The sequence below is a fragment of the Triturus cristatus genome, chromosome 11 (assembly GCF_964204655.1).
Source record: "Triturus cristatus chromosome 11, aTriCri1.1, whole genome shotgun sequence".
In the NCBI taxonomy this organism is placed as follows: domain Eukaryota; kingdom Metazoa; phylum Chordata; class Amphibia; order Caudata; family Salamandridae; genus Triturus; species Triturus cristatus.
This window is the reverse complement of record NC_140594.1, coordinates 1,144,994,389-1,145,017,494: the sequence shown is the minus strand read 5'-3', so window position 1 is coordinate 1,145,017,494 and position 23,106 is coordinate 1,144,994,389. Positions and strand designations below refer to the sequence as shown.

At 41.5% G+C, this 23,106-nt stretch overlaps 1 protein-coding gene across 1 annotated transcript in view; it reads left to right on the top strand.

The window, feature by feature from the left end:
- LOC146788598 (tenascin-X-like) overlaps positions 1-23,106 on the top strand; it is a 694,637-nt gene that overhangs the window by 47,543 nt on the left and 623,988 nt on the right. Inside the window, exons 7-8 of the mRNA XM_085633173.1 lie at positions 5,813-6,067; positions 8,212-8,466. Coding sequence (XP_085489299.1) covers positions 5,813-6,067; positions 8,212-8,466 — 510 coding nt within the window. The remainder of the gene's footprint in view (positions 1-5,812; positions 6,068-8,211; positions 8,467-23,106) is intronic.

The window sequence follows — 23,106 nt, the reverse complement described above, 5'->3', positions numbered from 1 at the left end:
ATTTCGGCAATTCTATCTTTATCACTAACTGGACTCGCAGTGCTTGGGTCTCTTATTTGTGGAATTAGTTGCCTACTCTGTTGTGTTTTAGTTGACGAGGCTAATCATTTTCCTATATGTTGGCTTTCTTTGTATACTTCTGTTGAAAAGCTTTGCTTCCAGAGATCTCTTCGAGAATAAAACAAAAATTGAATTGCTCTTTTGCCCTTAATAATTCCTGCTGAAGAAATTCCTCCTCAGGATCTCCAAGGGGCCTGGACGTAAGATCTCCCCTAGCTCGATCTACAGGAGTTCTTCGATCTTATGTAGCCTCACTTTATGTAGATTATCCTTATATGCAATTACCCATCACTGAAAAGAGGCCTTAACAGCTTCCCAGCCCATAAAACCTGATGCTGTAATAATATTCTCTTTATAAAACTACTGTATAAACTCACGAATTTCGGAGATCCATATTGGATCCGAGAGCAATTCAGTATCAAAGTTCCACCTTCATTTTTTTTATTAGGGGTGGGTAAATATATTACCAGGGAGACTAATGAATGATCAGAAAACAAATTAGAAAAAATGACAGATTCCCCTCTTACAATTTGGTTATTTCTCAAGATGAAGTCCAATCGTGAAGCTGTTTTAAATTTAGCTGAATAGCGTGTAAACTGAGTAAAGCCTGGGTGATCTACCCACCAAGGATCGAATAGGGCAAAATCTTCTTTCAGGATTCTTAATAATCTAGCCGTCTTTGGTTGTAATTGCTGTTTACCCTTATTTGACGTATCTAGGCCTAAATCTTGAATAAAATTAAAATCGTCTCCCATAACTGGAGCCATGGGCATTTATCAACAAGCCATATATCTGTTTCAAGGTCTTAATGTCATCATAAATTGGCCCATAGTATTTCAACAACACTAGCCCTATCCCATTAACTTAGACTTCAATCCAAATCCATCTTGCTCCTTCATCCCGAATCATTTTTCCCACCTCCCAATCTAGCGCAGATGAAAGTAAATGAAGATAAATTAGGGGAGTTGGACTTAAGGTGTGTCTCTTGCAAAAAAATCATCGGTGGGGAGAATGAGTCTAACCATTTTAACATTGCTCCTCATTTCTGTACATTTAAAAACCCATTTACGTTGCACAAGATTATCTTTAGTGGTTGTGATGTTCTTCAGGATAACACATAGCACCTTAACACAACCAACGAATGCATTTTACACTCTCCCCTTCGCAAGACCTTAATTTGTACCGTCTCCTTTGTTGAAGTTACCTGCAACCCCTCAGTGACATAAAGACCACAGCATACCCCTTGACCCCTGAACTTGGTTATGTTGCAATCATGTTTCTTGCTCATTACTAGCCTGCTATTTCCTGCCCATTTTTTTATAATCCTTCACCCCACCACCCTCTACCTTCCAAAGCTACCTGAGTAAGGGGGTAGCCCTTACCTCCTTTCCTCAGCCAACCCATCAAACAAAGGCGCCTTGTCCTAGCACCTGGTTGTACGTCTATCCACCTCCCCCTTGGTGCTGTATATCCTATGACTTGTAACCCTCGGAGTATCTCCTGTATAAAGTACTACCATCAACAAACAGTGCTTGTGATTTAAGTGCCCACACAGACCAAGAAATATCCAGCTGGAACTGATTTTATTGGCCAAAGCCTAAAACACCTTAACATAGGAAAAGGCAACTCATTTCTTGCACACACAAAACACATGCATATAAGAATCCTTGTCCGCCAGAACTTCTAGAAAAAAACCCTGATTCTAGTATCGAAAATGGATAATACATAAAGTGCAAATCATCTTTACTGTATCCATTACTTATTCAAGAAGAGGTTGCTACACACTTTTCCCAATCCAGCATGGTAGTTACCATTCCCCCATCATAGAGGAAAAATAAAGTGCAATAGTGAAAGTGAGCACCGTGCATAAAGTGCAAAGTGCAGTCTAATTTTCTGGTACAAAATACCTATAACAACAGAAAATAATAGTAGCTTTACCCAATACATAATCCCCATAGAGGAGAACAAAGTGCAGTAGTAAAAGTGAGCACAGTTAAAGTGAACACAGTTCACAAAGTGCAAAGGACATAAATTACCAAGTGCAAGTAACTAAGCCTAAACCACTTGCATATATCACTTGCAAATGATCATACAAAAATCGAGCTTGTATATCAGCTATATACAGTCCTAAAGTCCTGGAGATGGCACTCTGCTCAGAAACCCCTCATTTTCCTATTTTCCACTTGCTTGGGATATCTTTTGTAGTATTTCTTGAGCTTCTTCAAGAATGGATCATAGATGAAACTGTCCTCTCCATAAAACGTTCATTTTGGACTGATGGACGATAGAAATTTTCGCTGCTGCACTCTCGAATTGACCCATCATGCCCACAAAGTCTTCCTGCTGGTGACGCACAGATATCGGAGAACACTCTCACCTTGGATCCATCGGTTGGGACAATATTCTTCTTTTGAATCGCTTTAGTTAAAATGAACTCTCTAATGCGGTTATCAGAGAAATTAACAATCATCGTCCTGGGATACTTGGATCCTGGATATTTCTGGGAGGGGACTCTATGGACCCTCATTATAGTAAGGTCCTTGGTACTTTCTCAAGTACATTTTCTCTGATCTTCGACTCATAACCAAAGGATTAGACTGACCATTGAAGTGTTCACTATCCTCCGGTATCCATGTAAAGCGCAAATTAGATCGTCTAGCGTAATTCTCCATCTCGTCTATATTTAACTGTGAGGCCAGCAGCTTATTCTGGAGAGAGGCAATATCTGAGTCACATGACAGGGAGTGGTCCTCAATGTCAGATACACGTGCTCCAATTCTTTAAATCGCTCTGGTATTTGCTGTACCGTATTCTCAATTTTGTCTAATCTCTCATGTACTAGAGAGAGCTCTTGGGCCTGAGAGGTTTAAAAGTCTCAAAGCTGTTGCATTTGGTGCGTTGAGAACAGTGGGGGCTGGCTCGTAATGTTGCTGCCCCTTGAAATGAAATCGTGTTTTTAGCCCCCTGCTGCTTAGGTGAATCCAGCTCTTTGGCCCTGGGTTTCATCAGGAGACTGCGGGATACTGAGGGATACGATAACCCTGGGCAGCCTAGTATCTTGCATTCATGTATAGGCTGATCCAGACCTTTCACTTGAGCAGACTGTATAGGCGCAGCTAGACCTGTCCCTTGTACAGACTGCCCTCTCTGACCCAGGTTATTACCAGATACATTTCCAGAGCGACTTGAAATACCACTCCAGGTGATGTACGGACAACAGGAAGAAAATTGGTGCCCATTTGGGTTGTCTTACAATTATTAGAAAATACAGGGTAGTCTTTAGGAGGATTGCCCACCCCTACCATCTTGTTATTCTCCTCAGCTACTTCTCTTACAGCCAGTTGCTCAGACCCTACCTCATTTCCATCCCAGTCAGTCTCTTGCTGAATGCTGGAGGGCCATGGAACATCCAACCCATTAACTTCTGAATCCTGCCTGAGACCCGGAGTCCTCCCTACCAGGGCCCCTATTGCTGTTATCCATTTCTTTAGACGACCCAGATGAAGTAAGTGCCGGGGAGAGGAACCTGGGAATACAAGATCCATTGCAGTATTCACCACCCTACTCTTCACTGTATAGGTCTTCCTCTCCTGGCTGCCGGAATTCGAGTTTGTGCTGCTTTCCTCTTAGCCTTTTGAGTCAACGCTGGAGGGGTGGGTGCCTCAGCTGAAGTTCTTGCTCCTCGTACTGATCCCCTCAGGACCATCTGCTGCATACTTCACAGTCCATACCTCCAGAATGACTCTCTCTAACTCCTACACTACAGATCACTGTGGGGACTGTAGTTGTGCTATATGGCCACCATATAAGCCGAGTACTTTTCCAGGCTACTTTCACACTTGCAGCCACAGAACCTCCCCCAAAAAAACACAAAGGGACACCTACTCCAGTGTCTGGAACGAGAATATGCCCTTTTCTTCCCCTAAGAGCCTCCTCTGGCTTCGACATCAGCCATGGTGGCCTCAAGCCCCCATTTACTTCTTATCTCAGCACCAGTTCATTACCCCGTAGATTCTGCCATGTCATCACGGGGGTCAGATAATCCTCGAAATAGCCGTAGACTCCTTGCAGGATTTTTTCACCGTGGATTCCGCTTGTTATCATCCTTGAGCCGCTGCGCCCTTCATCGCAGCTTGCTGCTCAGGGCTCACCGATTCCGGCTGTGCACGACCCGCAAATAGTCACACATGATGAGAGGAAGGGGAGGAGTGACGAGCCTCAGGAGCAGGGCACCGGGCTCGCCCACTGTTATGCCCGGGACTACATAGGAATTGTTTAAGATTTTTTGCACATAAGAACCCAATCTGGAAAAAATCATTGATCTCGTCTGTTTGGGTTGCCCTTTAGCAATATTCTGTGTTTCTGGGGGCTGTTTCTAAGGATATGAAGACCATTTTTGTTTTTGGTGGTACATGTCAGTGAGAAATCTTTTGATCCTGGTTCCAAACTTGGTATGTGGTCATGTAGGAGGGTAATACAGTCCAAATTTGAAACTTCAGCCATGGTTGAGACAAGTAGATTGAGATTGTATGCTCTGTAGTGTAATATTGTTTTAATTTTCTGGGAATTTACCTGATATTCATAGTTTTTGACGTAATTTCTTCTTGGCTAAATAAATTCCACTCTTGGAATATTTTATATAATGCTATTAGGATGGCAGATTTCTGCATGTAGGATTACATTAGATGCTCTTTCCTTCCTGTGAATCGGACTGTTGATTTTATTATCTTCGATGTATGGGGTAAGATCCAGGTAGTTCATTGAGTATTTAGAAACTGGTTTGGTAATGTATATATTCAGTTTGTTGACTGATAGTGTATACGACCAGGCAAGAGTTTACGTAGACGCTCCCGTCTCAACGAGATATTGCCTATGGGATGCCCCTAGAAGATTTTGTGTTCTGTTATGGTGCACTTTCTGAATATCCTAGGGCAAGAAATTTCCTACCTTTCTCAAAGTGATGCGGACATACAGTGGGGCAAATTTGACCCCCAATTTCGGTGCCATGCATTTGTCGGAAAATCTTAATATGAAATGTGAAATAATGTACTGGAGCATCTCAATGATCATTTAATTTCTCTCCAGAATGTGTATGGATCTGGTTGACAGAGCTTTTCTTACCATTTCCAGCCCATCTTTGTGTCTATTTTTTTGTAAAGAGGCCCAGTGATTGTTGCTAGTAGACAATTCTCCTGCAGTTCAATGTTCTACAATTTCTGGAGTTTATCCTTTGAGTGATTAATGTAAGATGATAGGCTATGCAAGATAAATTGTAGCTCTGAGTCTATCCTGGTTTGTGTATTTTTAGAAGTATGTACATGGTAGCCATGACTGGGTGTTACATAAAGAGATATTGTTTCTCTTCCTATGTGATTATTTCCCTCTGGTACCATCTATCCATTTGAGTGTGTAGTGCTGTGGTTAGATTTCCGGGTAACTTTTCATAGTCGAGTCAACAGAGAGTTGTCTCACTATTTCTGTAATGTAGTCATCAGTGTATATAAGAATACTATATTCAAACCTTTATCCACTATTTCTATACACGATCTTGGTTTTGTTTGAGTTCATTAGGTGCCAAAATATGTGTCTTAGGCAGATACTTCAACTTTTTAAGATTTTTACCACACTCTTTGTCCGATCCTTTGTGACTACTGAATAAAAAAGGTCAATTGAGTTGCATTGAGGAAGGACTGGTGTGAAGGTAGTTCTAGTCAGTTTGATACTAATTCACGTTCTGTTTTCTTTATTTCAGAAAAACATCAAATTTCGAATCTTAACATCGTAGAAGTTAACATTGATTCAATTTCACTGAGCTGGGTACCAGGGACTAACGGAATAAGCTCCTATTTGGTGAGAATGCCAGGAAATCCTTCCTCAAATGTGACCACGCTTGTTGAATTTGTGTCCATCACAAATTTGATACCTGGGAATTACTACACATTCATAATCTCAGCTGTGTTTGAAAATGGTGATTTGGGAAATGAGTATGTAATATCAGAATATACAGGTGAGTTTTTTAATTGTAAAAGTAATCTCATATGCAATTACAGATGCAATACTAATCGTGTAAAGATGTATAAACTGGATAATGTTACTAACTCACAAAACAACAACAGAAATATATAGATTATAAATTTAACAAGCAGAGACAACACCATTGCCTTGACTACAAATTTCATGGAAAGCATACCTTTATTGTATCTGCCTTATGAAAGAAAGTTTGAAGAGAATAATAATTATATTCCGAACCAAGGATGTCATTACGATGGCGGGCAGACTCAAGTCCGCCCGCAACCGTAGCGGTGCATAGGACCGCCTGCCTGCAACGCGGCGGTCCCGCACATCAGATTACGATGTGACTGCCACCGTGGCAGTCGCATCGTGCATTGTTCACATTGTGGCGGGTGCTGCTGGCTGCAGCACCCGCCGCAATGCTAAAAATGCATGTTATGCTTTTCACTGCACTACGTGGCAGGCACCACGCGGTGCCTGCCACGTAGTGTTGTGAAATGTAGGGGTGTACCATGGGTACCTCCACAGTGCAACACCACCCCCAACACAAGGGAGGCACGCAACTGGCCCCCGAATGCATTATCTGCCACCCTTTCAATAGCGGTTTACCCGCCACAAAAAGGCCCGCTGTGGCCAGCATCGTAATCTGGCGGACAGTGCCTGCTAGGCACCGACACCATTTTATGCTATCTGGACGGTCTGCCAGGCAATCAGAATGATTGCCTGTGGTAGATCCGTGGCGGGCAGTCTTTGCGCCCACCACGGTCGCGGTACGATTCCCCCCGCCATCCTAATTTGGCGGGCGGAGAATCCTTGTCTGATGGCGGACGGCCCTCCAACGAACGGCTGGTGGTGGCAAACCCTCTGCCATCGTAATCACCACCCACGTTCCCAATTTAGGTTAGAGAGTACTCTTAAATTTCTACATGTCCCATTTTTATATACCAGGCACCCTACCTTATAAGCTGCAAGGTATTGATACGTGTGACTCATTAATAATGAATGGGAAGTTTTTCACCTACCAAAATGATGATTTTGAGAGGTCTGTCCACAGATTTAAACTAGACTTTGGCATGCCTGAAGCCAAGTTTTCCATTTTACACGACTGGATTGAACAATAAGTGCTGCAATCCATCGGTGACATTTAACATTCCATGCTGTGAGTATAGCTTCTACTCCATATACTATGGCCCTCAAAGAGAGTTAGAGAGGTGAATCCGGGACTAGCCACATGTTTACATGTTCTAGGGGTCAGAGCACATATACTGGGCATTGTTCCACACTTCCCTTATGTGCAGAGTCTTCAAACATGCAATAAAATAAGCAAAAAAGGAGGTGGATGCTCTAACGGGCATTATCTAAGATTGGGAATATGTTTACTTTCTGTTCATAGCTAAGATTAAAGAATAAGGAACCAAAATGGAATCCATTTTATTTGAACCAATTTTACTTTATTCCCTTATTTCACTTGGTTTTATGAATTATCTGGATCTAGTCTGACATCTATTATAGTGTATATCTGCACTGTTTATTTGTGCTCTGTTTGCAGAGCATTGGACTTCACAATGAGAAAGATTGATCTGAGGGGATAAAAATGCTCTGAATTGCAAGTACTTAGATAATATCGTATTATACACAGGACAATGAGTTTTGCTTTTCTGTATCCAGACCACATCTTTTCCTTCCCCTGAGAAGAATTTGCAGTACATGACAGCTTTTTGTTTATGAGTGTTTTAAACAATGTGGGTATTTATTATATGGCTTGGGTTCTAAGTTGATTGACAGAGACATAAAGCAGTAAGGAAGATTGTTCATTTCTTGATACCTTTACAGGGTTAAATTAGAGGGATATTTTTAGCATCCTTAATGGCCACATTCTGATGACCTTTACCAGTTTTAATTGTATTTCACTTCTTGATCAGTTTTTATCTTTGGCAAAGACCATCACTTATGGCAAGATATCTACAGAGGTTGATGCTGTCAGTAAAGGATGCTATTGACTATCAGCACCATGCTGAGCAGGCAGCAGTCAATCTCGAGTATTCATTCTTTGACATTACTATTAGGAGATCAAACTTTAGATAACTGCTTAAGAAATGTATGTAATAGGTACTCACATTCCTTTATTTTTTCTTTCAGTACCCAATGTCACCAATGATCTGAACGTCACTGATGTTTCCCTTGATTCGGTTTCCCTCAGTTGGCTACCACCGACTGGCAACAAAAGCTTCTATTTGATACAAGTGTTGGGTGACCCAGCCTCAAATGTGATGACATTCCATGAAAATGTGTCTATCACAGATTTAATACCTGGGAATTACTACACGTTCTTTGTCTCAGCTGTGTCTGGAAATGGTCTTCAGGGAGAGAGCAGCGTGATATCAGAATACACAGGTGAGCATTTTCCATATGAAATTGAAACCATTTTGACAGATTGCCATTTCAGGTGTCATATCAATGTTCAGTACCGGAGAAATGAAATATAAAAGATTTAAGAAAAAAGCGCAGCAACAAAATGAAAGAGACAATTTAAGGTAATTTTGGCATATGCTCGAGACATAGGCATGATTTCAGGCTTTCTGCGACAGAGCACAGGTCGGATACAACCAACAGGTTTATCCCAGTCAACTATTTTTGCCTTCCGACTTAGTCTCTGAAATGGAAGTTGAAATCCTCTAGCAGGGCAAGGCGGCAGACTGTATCTGACAAAGTCCATTTAAAGCCAGGTAGTCTGTGGCCACGGTCCCACTAACGCCATCAGTTTTGGCAGGAAAAGCTCAGAGCAAAAAGAGTACAATTTGCGCAGCCAAAGACGCCCGCTCGTCGGTCGGATACTTTTCTTGCCTTCACTGTCAAGATTTCTTCATTCACACTTGAGGGCATATTTATTTGCATAGCCCGCATCACAGGGAAAGGGCAAGAATACACCATATTTATTCAGGACACCGCATTTCTGACCCTTTCCTTTGCGCTGGTTCCGCTTTGGCAGCTTAGCGCTAATGCAGGCACCCTTGCACCATGGTACAAAGGTGCCTGTAATGTAGGCAGGACTTTTTTTCCAGGAACGAGCACCATCATGCACAAAAACAATCCTGAGCGGTTTTTTCCTCCTTCTATGTGTGCTGCAGTATGCAGAACACACAGAAAGAGGGAAAAACGAGGGAAATGAAGGTATTTCTCCTCATTATGCATCTCTTGAGAAGGAGTATATTTTTAGTAGATTCCCAGGTTTATAAGGTCTTGTAAATCTAGGAATGCATCAAAAGCCATGAGAGTTGTGTTGGAACACTCTTGCAACGCCCATGGAATGCCTACCCAGGGCAGAGTGATGCTTTGGGCTGCGTTGTGTTACTCCATATTTTTTGAGCCACTCAAAGCCAAGCAAAGCAGCATTGCGTGGGTTTAGAAGTTTGTGTTGCTCCTGCACCAGATTGAGTGGTGAAAGTGCGACAGAAACTGAGTCATATATATGGCCCTTTTTTAAGCACAGCATTCTCCATCGGGGCAAGGCTGCAGGCTGAATCCCGAATTTAAAATAAGAAAGGATTGGTGCAAGAGTGTGCTGAACATATTTTTCAAGCATCAAAAAGCTCTGAGTGCGACTAAATTGAAATCTTTGGCTGCTAAATTCACACCTTGATTGGATTTTTTTGGGTGGTTGGTTCGAGCAATCTGGCAATTTGCCTAATTGCAAGCTATCCACATTGGGCTACTCGAACGTAAATCGAACATGACACAGGACTTCTGCCCCTGAAGGTGACCCGTGGGAAAGGCAGGGGTGTGTTCAGGGAAATGGCGGTCCTTTCCTCCTCAGCTACATGAAACGGATCCTAGGAACAACTTCTTATCTCACTGCTGTTGTGTACAACTGGTTATCTTTGGCCTAGAGGACAAAAGCTTCCCTCTCCTCTGGTCTCTTCTTACAATGACCTATGAATTGACAGGCTTCACCTTTATCCTTTTCAAGTTAATGACAATTCAGGAACCTTGCCAGCTGCCCTTCCTGAGCTGATAGTGGTTGAAGTGCCCTATGTCCAGTATATCCTGGCACAAAAGTATACAAAAGCTGCGGGATGAAATGCTTAAAGTAATCTCAGTTGACTGGTAGTTACTCAAGGCTGTATGCCACTCCAAAGTTATTTTGCACAACATCTGAGATTTCCCAATAGAAATTCCTACTCTGCTATTAGAATATCTCTATTTAGGAAATGGAAAATGGAATGTACAAAAATAGAGATTTCCTAATACGGATTCCTACTTTGTAGGAATAGCCATTAGGAAATCACTATCTAAGAGATGCTAAACTAACCATTCCTGTGGGCCCAAAGGCCAATAGGTATGAATGTTTTAGTCTAAGTTCCCCCTTTATGCAGCCTAAAAAGAAGTGGTGCGCATGTAGAGCCCTAGGGGCAAGTGTGTGCCTTATGGTGCCTTTTACAATTGCACCTGGTTACAATTGGCTTGGAATCGATGGTAATAGCATTTCCTAAATGCGCATTTTGCATTTAGGAAATGCTTTGTACATTTGGTTAGGAAATCACAAATAGGAAATCCCTATTTGCGATTTACTATTTAGGGAATTGCACAATGCAATTTCTACTGGGTAGAAACTAGAAACCACATTTCATGATTCCCCATCTTCCTTTGTACAGATTTAAAGGCAATTTAACATTTCTTAACGGACCAAAATTGAGATTCGTTCTCTTTAAGAATGCAAAATTCTTTCGGACATCTGGCCCTATGTGTGCAACCAATCATGTTTGTGCAGCATCATGAGGCTTTAGGTCCTTTTTAGGTCTCGCTGGCGTTGCAGCGCCAAGCGCTGCCGCCAACGAGTACTATTGTTGCCGTGTTTCCTCCCAAGGGAGACCAACCTGGGCACGAGCCGATTCTGCTCCGGGCACGAGCCGATTCTGCTCTGTGAACGCGCTTCACAGTGGAACAGCTTGTTTTTCTTGCCCCGCCCCTTCTTCGCTCCAGGCCTCACTTTCGTCCAGGGCTCCCTTGTTTTGCTGTAAGCTGGTACACAGACTCCGTCTCCGACATTTCCAAAAGGGGGAAACAGAAATAAAAGAATTTTGAAGCTGAAAGAAGAGTCCACTGGGGATCCGACTGACGACGTTCTCCTGAGGGCCTCGCGCTCCGGTCCTAACGGTGCACGGATTTCCCCTGCCGCCTGCGGTGAGTGTTAGCTCCAAGATAAGAGGCCTTTACCGGGCGGGTGGCTTTCCTGCTAGCAGATAGATTATTCTGGAGATGTGGTTTGTAAATAGGCCTGTTGCAAGAGGCCTTTCTCGTCTCAGCAGTTACAGGCAGGCGTCGTGGATCCGCAGGCTGTGGGCAGACAATAGTTTTATTTTTTTTCCGCGACTGTTTCTCCTTAAAACGCAGCCTAGCATGACGATGTGCCCCTCCCCAAACTAGGCCATTTGTTATTATCACAAGCTTCGCGCGCGCAATATGTTCTTAGAGGCCTAAACTGCACAGATCACGCGTGCATTAATCTAAATAGATTAATGCGGGATGTTCCGGTACCCCCCCGCCCCCTTCTTAAGGCTAACTACGTGTATTCGTGAGATGGACGGTAACACATACTAATACATTAACGGGACGGTGGTCTCGTGCTAAAGGCCACAACGGAGCTTGACGCAGTAGTAACCGCGATGTCAGTGGAATCTGTGTGAATAATTTGGATGGGGAAACCTTTTTTTTTGTTTGTTTTTATGCTGCAAAGGTCACAAATCGCCTACGACGTAATTCGGCGTCTTATGCAATTCCTAACTTTGACCGTACAGCACGTTGCTGGTACTCTTGTTAATGTTTACTAAAGTCGTAATGGGCTCAAAATCCAGATATGTAAATCTATATCGGTTGGTCTGACTTCACTTTTTACACGAGGGCTTCTTGGCTTGGCTGGTTTCGGTAGTTCTAGTGCAACGACAGAAGAAACAGAAATCAAAATAGCGAGACCGTGTCAGTTGTCCACTGAAGTGTAACCCCTTCGGGTGAGCTAATTGTGAGAACTCAATGGTTTGAGTTGACTGCAATAGTCCACTATTCATTCTTCTGCCACAGATTCCATCTCCACAGGAGCAATCTATAATATCTGTTTCGAAAGCAGATGGCTACCATTTAGCCATGTTCAGCAGCGTCTCTGTGCAGCATGGCTAAAGGGAAAGTTAGGACAAGCATTTGCAATGCAATAGGTCTCGCATTTACGCGAGTTTGAGCTATTGACATTGCAAATGACAATGCCTTTTATTTTTGTTTTCATTTGTAAAACATAACTAAAAGGCATTGTCATTTGCAATGCCAATAGCTTAAACTCGCGTAAATGCGAGACCTATTGCATTGCAAATGCTTTTTTTTTTAACCAGCGGGGCACCCTCTATATTTCACTGATTCTAACATTCAGAAGAAGCACCATGCGACGCAAGGGGGTATCGTGTAAATAAAATTATTATTTTTTTAAACCCGCCACACCGCACTTTACCTTTAACATTACCACGCTGCGCCTTTCTTTTGTTGTGCACCCAAACATTTTTTTATTTCTTTAAATTACCAGCAGACTTTATTCCATTCGCCGGCCGGTAACTCTTCAGAGCTCAGCCCGGGGGCGGTCAGAACAAGCAGCACGAGAAGTGAGGGGGGACCATTTCCAACATTGTGTTTTTTTCCCACAGCGCGCCATGCTTTAACTTTGAGAATGCTGCTTCATATTGAATAATGACGCCCATGCCTTTCTTTTGTTGTGTGTGGCTCGCTCTTCAATGTGACAAACTTGTACCTTGCTGCTCAACTCTCTGGAGGCGGGGAGCTCACCACTCGCAGTTCCTTGTTTAACACTCTCAGAAGTCCATTGGGGCCGTGGCCACATGTATGTGGTGACGTAGGATTTACGAGAGCATGCTCGGGAGGGATTCGGATTGTACCCGTTGCAGGGCTGCTTAAACGAGTTAATTTTTAAAATGGTGAATAGTCCCTGTTGATGCTTCTGCCCACCAGCTCATGCAGTGTCTGTCTTTCCACTGAAGCTGAAATTCTCAACCCACCCCTCCCTCGCACTTCATCCTGCTTGCTGCTGTTTAGCAGGGCGGTGCTATGGTAATCTATAAATCACACGTGAAGCACATTATTTTTGGGATATTATACACATGCAGCATTGATATTTAATTTTGTTTTGCTTTAAAGGGAGTTTTACAGCAACCTATGTTTATCTATTGTTTGTACGGAAAGTTTTCACAAGCCCTAGAGCTTCCATTCATACCTTCATCCAAATTCCCTACAGTTCTGCTTTTTAATTTGGTCTGTGCATTATGTTTTCATCAGCAACGGAGTCTAAATGCACCGTGACACGCTCTTCTGACTCTAAAGCATTTTGTATTGAGTTAACGTTAACTTTTGTTTAGAGTCTGGCTCTTTTTGCAACATAACACGCTCTTATACTTCACAAACTGTAATAAAATATATTTTCTGTTTGCAATACATCTCCATGTGTAATTGCAATATGACACACTCTTTTGTTTCACTTTCCATAATGTTTTTTTTATTTTTAGGTAAGTTTGACAGCAACCTAGTTGCCCAAACATAATAGATTCATTTATTTTATGGTTGTGTGGGGGGGGGGGGGAGTATCGCCTGTCCTAGGATGATAGTGCATCATTACACACTACATCTAACACATTTGCAATTACATTTTTTTTTTATTGTTGATACAGGTAAAATACCTTTGCACTATTGATGCCCTCCATTAAGATTTATTTATTGACGTGCAGCAACAGACTTCCCCAAACCATGTCAAAGTGTACCAAGACAAGTTCTCCTGCTTCCTCCACCATCATGGATTTTTATTTTTAATGTATGTAAAATTACTTTGCACTATTGGAGCGCTCCCTTACAAATTATTTGTGGAGTTGCAGCCACAACAGCAAACACCTTCCACAACGAAAAGTTAACTTCTAAGTTTATTAGTGTGTGCAATCCCTTGTCGCCCGCCTTAGGCTCTCACTGCACCATCGCAACACATAGAAGATAATATTTATGTTACAAGCAAATCCGCTTGGTATGGTAATGGCGCTCTCTCTCTCTTCCACAAATCAAATTCATTTTCGTTAGGGGTGGGTCCCACAGTGTAACTGCACCATCAAACACCCTCCCCAAATGTATGTAGTTTGTTTTATGTTTGCAGTAATTTTTAAAGCAACATACTTTCAACAAACTTTACATAATAAAATATTTTATTAATAGCTCAGCGGAATGATTTCAAACACAATGAACACTAAGCGCACTGTGACACACTTTTCCCATTCTCATTTCACAATCCTTTTCTTTTTGTGTTTATGGTGACTTAATACACTCTCACCTATAAGCTCTTTGTCTTCACTTTAGCACTCACTTATCACTCACAAAATTACCCACCTCCCCGCCCCAAAGCTCTCTCTCTCTCGCAAATGTTCAAAATATCACTATCTCCACATGCCTAGTAGCCCCTTTATTTTCTGGCGGCCTTGCTTCCAGGTGTTCTCTCAGCCTCTCAAGTGCCCAAACTTTGTAGATCTAAATCCCACTTCCTTCTATTCTCTCTCTCTTTAGTTTAGCCACACGTACTATCTGTGTCTCCCAGTATCTGTTATTCCCATAATACTTTTCCACTGCACGTCCTGCCACATAATTCCGCTACAAAAAAAAACCTCATAGGTAAAAAACATTGTCATTTACACAAGGTCAATAACTCTAACTCTAAAAAATGCGAGATCTATTGCATTGAAAATGCTTTTTCATAAAGAGGTGTTGGGTGTGTGTCTAACAGAGAACTTGTTGTTAACAACCCTTGCAAGATGTGTTCTCCTGCAGTTGAAGGCATTTATGGCAATTGAACCCTTCAATGGTACCACTGAAGGCCAACAATCGTTAGCAGATGAAGAAGGGCTGTTTGGACATTTGGTTCTAGACCTACTCTTAGGCATAGGTGTTTCACATCTGCTAGTGTACAGGAACATGCTAGCGGTCCACCCATGCCAAAGATGGGTCTCAGGCACATTTTGATGCCAGTTTACCCCAAAGTTAACTATTCTTAAGACTTGCAGTGCTCCAGCAACATTTTTCCCACTCCTGGAAACGTAAGAAGATGATGCTGTCCATGCATTTAAACCTTTTAATATGCATCACAGGTCACCAGGGCAGTTCACTCTTTAGTCTATCTAAATGTATGCCATCATTATGATTTCTACCCCACATCTACATTTTTAGCCATTAAAATAATCCTACCTCTTGTCATACATAATCTTTCATCTGTATGAACAGACAGCTTAGCTTTTCGTTCCCCTCTTCAAATTGTTGCTCCTAATTTCATCATCGGACGGAGCCTCGGCGGCAAGGCCACATGTCTGTGCAGCAGCAGGGTCTCCTCGTCTTCATTTCCATGCTTCACCGTGGACTCTTGGCTGTAAATCAAGAACCACTCCATGGAGCAGACACTGTAAACACTTGTATCACAAGTGGGGAGTGGAGAAAGGGCAGTAAAACCAGGGCAAGGGGTGTGCAGCGAACAGGAGTTGGTTAGGTAGTCTGTGGAGGTCCCTGTTGTACCAGGTAAGTAACAGTATGGAAGTACAGAAGTGCAAGAGAAAGTTAATAACAAGTTCAAAGTTTATTGTGAGGGCTCTGGTTGGGAGTATGGATCCTTGACGTTTCACCACAGTAAACCAGACCCAGGGGCATCCCCTGCAGCTTGCAGTCTTTACATGTCTATTTGTTGCTTATTAGCTCAGTAACTGAGAAGAGGGGTCCTAAATGAATCCCACTTGCTTTATAATTAACGCAATGCTCCAGACTGTGGATGAGCATCAGTAGAAATCCCCTCCAGCATTTGCAGAATATCATTTCAATGTTTGCATCCAAGCACACCTTCACACTTCTACCCCCAGAGCTGATCAGCACTCCTTGCTCAAGCGGTGGCCTACTGGCGACATAACAATGAACTGACTGTTTACCTCACATTAGCACCTATCAAAGTACCTGATGTAGCCCTATCTGCACATGTAAATATTGGGGTTTCTCTCTACAGTATTGCATTCTCAAATGGCACGTCATCTCAAATGTCCCCTGTATATTCTAAAATGCAGCATAAATATCTGATCTTTACCTGAACCCTCTGGTGGTCACCTCTCATTTTGCCCTTCCATCCTTTGCATGCCTCTTCTACTTGAAATAATCTTCCTCATAGTCACACCTATGTTTGCCTTAATTTCTGTTGACATATTTCAGCAAATTGCAAACAACTCATTTTAAAGATCACAACCTCTCCTTTTTCTGAAAATGACAACCTAATACTAGCTAACCTCCACTAGATAATCTATTAACCCCACCAAATACAGGGACTCGCTCATCCCTCTTTTCTTCTATACTGAGCCATCCTCCTCAATTGTGGCAGTCTCAGATCCTGTCCTTGGGTATTCAGCTCCATCCTTGAGTCCTGGTTGGACTGTGGCTAGCCACAATTATTCCACGTCAAGAGAGTTAAGCTTTGAACATCATTGTTAATGCATATGTATATTTTGTGTGCTTGTACTGTTAAAAGTGTCACCGTTTATTTTGTATCCCTCACTTTTTTAGATACCCGAGCAGTGGTTCTTAGATGTTACTCTGTTGTTGTGGCCGCAATTCAGAACTAGTGTCTCAATGAATTTTCCCTTATTGATTGCTCCCCAAGGTTTCTAAACTACATGTCGTCATTGAGTACCTCGGTTGGAATAGGTGGATAATTTTCAATGCGGGCTCTACTCCTGATGGAGATTACAGTCCTATGCTTCAATTCTGACAATGTTTTCGTGCTGTGAGGATATATTTTCAGGAGCTGGTTTAATACTAACTAATATCCAACAATGAGGTGTAAAGTTATATTTTTCTGGATAGCCACGTAGGAATTCATACAACCCCTTCCCTGCTGCAACATTTGTGTACAGGCACAATCTTCAAAACTTTCATATTCCATCAATTTAAATTGAGGTATTATTAATAGTGACATTTTTACCAGCAAAAGGTTTTTAAATGGATCTATGTTTTATTAGAGAAATGTTTTTAAAACTTTATACCTTAGGAAGAGTATCTTTACAATGTGTTAATCAGCAGCATGAGAATTACTTTTTATGTGTTGAAATGTTGAATTCAGGAATGTGGATTCAAATTGCACCTTTTGTATACCTTTATTCATTTCAATCTTTAAATGTGTAACTATGTAATTTAGTAAATCCAATTAAATCCTGCTCTTTCTCTGGACTCTTTGCCTTTGTGTGAACAAAAAGAAATCAGCAAGTTTGGTCAAACAGTGCTGAATCCTCAAACATCTCAAATAATGAAATCTACATTTTTGTGAGATTAATGCTCCAGGGAGGGCCAGGAGCAAGGGTTACTGTTGCCCTGTGGGGAGCAAGTATAGCACTCAGCCACAATGAAAGACTTCGGGGTTGGGATGATGCTATATCAGACCGAGAGCTAATATTAGATTTCAACCATGACAGGAGATGTTTGGCAGCTAGCAGACATGCCTTTATTAATCTCACACAGGGAGACCCTGATAAAAACATTAGTCCTGTGTTGTGACCGCAATCAGGCCCAAAGCTGTTAGGTAGGCAGGCATGGCCTCTATTTAATCCTTCTGGCAGATCCCCAGGAGGGGAATAGAACTGTATTGTAACCCTAAACAAGCTGCTGAAAATAGAGGTGATAACCTCAAAGATCAGTAATCGAGTTGAGAGTCATGGTTCTCAGTCTCTGTGGTCTCGGCTGGGTAATCACTGCGGTCTCCATTCGTGTGGTGTAACCTGTCGGTCCCCTTTAAATACCAGTGTTGCTGTGGCTTCAGCACATAGTAGCACCATGTCCAGCATCACCATGTATGACCTTTTTAATATTACTGGTCGTCATCTTCGAATGGTACTCACTTGGTCTAATCTACATTAATTCTAACCTTATCTGTAATCGGGGTAGTTTGCGCTTTAATGTCTTAGAGAGAATAAATATCTGAAAACAAATCCTTGATTTTCTAATCATTACAGACCATGAAATCTATAGCCAGAAATGCATTTCCTAGTCCTTATTAAGTCCCTCTTGGGCAGTGTTAAACCTAAGGAGGGTTTTTGTTTCCTATCGTCTTAGTCTAAGTTTTAGACCACTCACTCTTATGTGCCTGTGGACTTGTTCAATCCCTATGAATGTGAAAGCTGATGGTGCTCTAGATAGTGTTCCAACAGTGGTTGTTTGGTGTCCCATTTATGGGTGTTCCGGTAGTGTTCCTAGATTCGTTGTTTAAGTTATCTGAACATACTACCTAAATTTATCTTGTGATGGGGAATTTGATGATATAGATCACAAAGTTGCTATTGCAATTGATCCAAGTAATGATTTTATATTGTGTCCCTTTCAATAAGATACGTTATTTTTCTTTATTATTCACAAGTTTGTAGGTGGAACAATCATGGCCGGTAAAGAATACCTGTTGTGTGAAGAAGGTGCTCTTCTTGATCCATGCATCCTGGAAGTGTCATGTACTTAGGAATTGGTTTTTTGTTTTTTTTAAATATTTTTTTATTGAGCAGGAAAAAACAGACATAATAATCATGGATACCCAATCTCACATTTCATTACACAATAAATTGCATACATTCATATTCTATTTTATATCATATATAACCAGCATTCTATATAAAAAAACATGGATTACCTAAAATACAGATGCAAGAGTACCAAAAATATTGCTGCAAACTGGGAGCGATCTAACAGTTAAAACAAAGTTTATAGATTAACACCCCTAATTTTACACAGAGGATACCCTGCTTTGCACATTCTCGTTTGCAAATGTCACCAGAACATTGCCCTCCCAAGTCGCTCCAAATCTACGAAGCGCCCCTACCCTTCTTGAGTAAACCTCTTCAAATTGGTAGGTCCGGTCCAACTTAGGAAGCCACTATCCCATTATAGGCACCCTCGGTGATCTCCAATTTTCCAACACCAAGGATCTAGCTACCACTATAGCTATGAAAACAAAGTATTACCTATGTTTTGGTAGCTGACTACCTGAGCGAGAAAAACCAAATAAGGCCAGCGACATTGATGATAGGATAACCAAAGACATACAATCACTAATAAACCTAAAAACCTCCTCTCAAAAGTATTGCAGTCTCGGACATGTAAACAATATATGTATCCCTTCACCTGCCCCCATAAAATTGAAACTCAAACATTCATTCGGGATTGATGGAAACCAATTATGTAGTCTGAGGGGAGTATAATACACCAACCAACGAGAAAGAAAAGACATTCTCAGAGCTTTATTCCCAGACTCGCACACTTGTTGCCATTTCTGAATGTTAAACAAACAATTAGTTTCCTGAGCACTTTTAGGAAGCATTACCTCAACGAGAATCTTATTCGTACCCTGGGGAGTAACCAATACCAGTTTCCAACACCACTCATTCAACTCAAAGCCTGCTTTTAGGATTATTCTTTCCCTCTCATTAATTATGTTGTAGTTATTTATAAGAAAGCATGCTATCTGCCTAAAACTTAACCACAGCTCTCGACTTTGGGGTTCAAATTGCAATACAAATGATCCCCATGCTATGAAATTGGTACCATTATAGAAACCACCTAGCTTACAAAATCCTAGATTATTATAGGACTGCAGTCCCTTTTGTGAAAGGTGGAGACCCCATAGCTCACAGACTTAGAGAGAGGTGTATGCGTGGCATGTTGGAACACTGTAAGTTTTATAAACCGCTGCGTATGATTTGTAATTATATTTACGACCTTATATCTTGTTTTCTTAGGTAATTTTGTAGTGGGCAAAAATGCTGGTAGCTTAATTGCGCTTTCTGTTAGCATAAGACTTAACAAAAAATTTTCACATTTCGACGAAGGGGCCGCTAGCTGAGTTAGTAAGATAACTAACGCAGCTTGAGAATAAGTAGAGAAGTGAGGTAGTGCAAGCTTCCCCCCTGCTCAACATCTAATTGTAAAATGGATAGTTTGACCCAAGGTTTTGATTTGCCCATAAAATGTCACAGATAACTTTATCCACTTCATTAAAATATGGGAATGATATGTTTAAAGGAAGATTTAGAAACAGAAACATCAGCAAGGGAAGTATAGACATTTTTAATGGGAAACCCTGCCTCCTATAGACAGAGGTAAAAGCGACCATCTTTCTAAGAGTTTATATGAAACAGTCAAGAAAAATTGGCCTGATTAACCTTAGACCACCTCCCCCCACCCCTTTAAATGCCTAGATTTCCCCTAGTGCGGATTTGTTGTTTGCCTTATCTAAGGTCAGATATAAAATCATATCATCAGCAAACAGCTTAATTTTTGCCATTCCTGTTAGGGGAGCCAGAATTGATGTGTTAGAGCTGATCTTTATTGCCAGTGGCTCAATAAAAAGGGAAAATAGAAGGGGGGAGAGGAGGCAACCCTGCCTAGTACCCCACCTAATCACCACTTTACCCGCCTGATCCGCAGATATGATTAATTTTGCAATTGCCCCCTTATAAATTCCTCTTAACATTTCTATCAGTGGGGTGCAAAACCAAACTTCCCTAAAATAAAAATAAAAGAGCGTGCCAATCCACTAGATCGAATGCCTTTTCTGCATCCATCATTACGATAGCCACTCTATCCTTTCTGACTGAAAAATAATTGATAGCTTGAATTTAAAAAAAGGTATTCATAGCCATCAATCAACCGGGCAGAAACTCTGTTTCGTCAGCGTGTACCACCTGTTGCGCACATCCTGAGATCCCATTTGCCCAAATGTTCATACAAAGCTTGTAGTCTACATTTAATAGACCTATTGGGTGATAGGAGCTTAGGCCCTTAGGTTCCTTATCTTTCTTCAGGATAGTAATCACACCTGATTCCTTGAATCTGTCAGAGACAGCAACCCACCCATAATCTGATTGTACAGGAATAATAAAAAATAACAAAAAAGGGGAGAGATCATCCAAAACCAGCTTATAGACTTCAATCGGTATTCCATCATTACCACTTACCTGAGCACTAGCCATTCCTGTTACAATTTCAGTTAGTTCTGCGGGTGAAATTAGTTCATTCAGAGCCTTACAATTATCCTTAGTAATCATGGGTAACTGAACTTCTGGAAAAAATTCCTCAAGGACCTGGGTGTTAACTAGCTGGGTCTCTGCATAAATTTTCTTAAAGTGAGAAACAAACATTTCGGCAATTTTATCTTTATCACTAACTGGACTCGCAGTGCTTGGGTCTCTTATTTGTGGAATTAGTTGCCTACTCTGTTGTGTTTTATTTGACCAGGCTAATAATTTTCCTATCTCTTGGATTTCTTCGTATACTTCTGTTGAAAAGCTTTGCTTCCAGAGATCTCTTCGAGAATAAAACAAAAATTGAATTGCTCTATTGCCCTTATTAATTCCTGCTGAAGAAACTCCTCCTCAGGATCTCCTAGGGGCCTGGACGTAAGATCTCCCCTAGCTCGATCTACAGGTATTCTTCGATCTTATGTTGCTTCACTTTATGTAGATTAGCCTTATATGCAATTACCCATCACTGAAAAGAGCCCTTATCAGCTTTCCAGACCATAACACCTGATTCTGTAATATTATTCTCTTTATAAAACTACTGTATAAACTCACGAATTTTGGAGATCCATATTGGATCCGAGAGCAATTCAGTATCAAAGTACCACCTTAATTTTTTTTATTAGGGGTGGGTAAATATATTACCAGGGAGACTAATGAATGATCAGAAAACAAATTAGAAAAAATGACAGATTCCCCTCTTACAATTTGGTTATTTCTCAAGATGAAGTCCAATCGTGAAGCTGTTTTAAATCTAGCTGAATAGCGTGTAAACTGAGTAAAGCCTGGGTGATCTACCCGCCAAGGATCGAATAGGGCAAAATCTTCTTTGATGATTCTTAATAATCTAGCCGTCTTTGGTTGTAATTGCTGTTTACCCTTATTTGACGTATCTAGGCCTAAATCTTGAATAAAATTAAAATCGTCTCCCATAACTGGAGCCATGGGCATTTATCAACAAGCCATATATCTGTTTCAAGGTCTTAATGTCATCATAAATTGGCCCATAGTATTTCAACAACACTAGCCCTACCCCATTAACTTGGACTTCAATCCAAATCCATCTTGCTCCTTCATGCCGAATCATTTTTCCCACCTCCCAATCTAGCGCAGATGAAAGTCAAATACCCACCCTCCATACTTCAGTATGTGCCGAAGCAAAGTATGCCTGAGCATACTTCCTGGGGTGTGATAAATTAGGGGAGTTGGACTTAAGGTGTGTCTCTTGCAAAAAAATCATCTGTGGGGAGAATGAGTCGAACCATTTTAACATTGTTCCTCATTTCTGTACATTTAAAAACCCATTTACGTTGCACGAGATTAACTTTAGTGGTTGTGATGTTCTTCAGGATAACACATAGCACCTTAACACAACCAACTAATACATTTTAAACTCTCCCCTTCGCAAGACCTTAATTTGTACTGTCTCCTTTGTTGAAGTTACCTCTAACCCCTCAGTGACATAAAGACCGCAGCATACCCCTTGACCCCTGAACTTGGTTACGTTGCAATCCTGTTTCTTGTTCATTACTGGCCTGCTATTTCCTGCCCATTTTTTTATAATCCTTCACCCCACCACCCCACCACCCCCTACCTTCCAAAGCTACCTGAGGAAGGGGGTAGCCCTTACCTCCTTTCCTCAGCCAACCCATCAAACAAAGGCGCCTTGTCCTGGCACCTGGTTGTACGTCTATCCACCTCCCCCTTGGTGCTGTATATCCTATGACTTGTAACCCTCGGAGTATCTCCTGTATAAAGTACTACCATCAACAAACAGTGCTTGTGCTTTAAGTGCCCACACAGACCAAGAAATATCAAGCTGGAACTGGTTTTATTGGCCAAAGCCTAAAACCCCTCAACATAGGAAAAGGCAACTCATTTCTTGCACACACAAAACACATGCATATAAGAATCCTTGTCTGCCGGA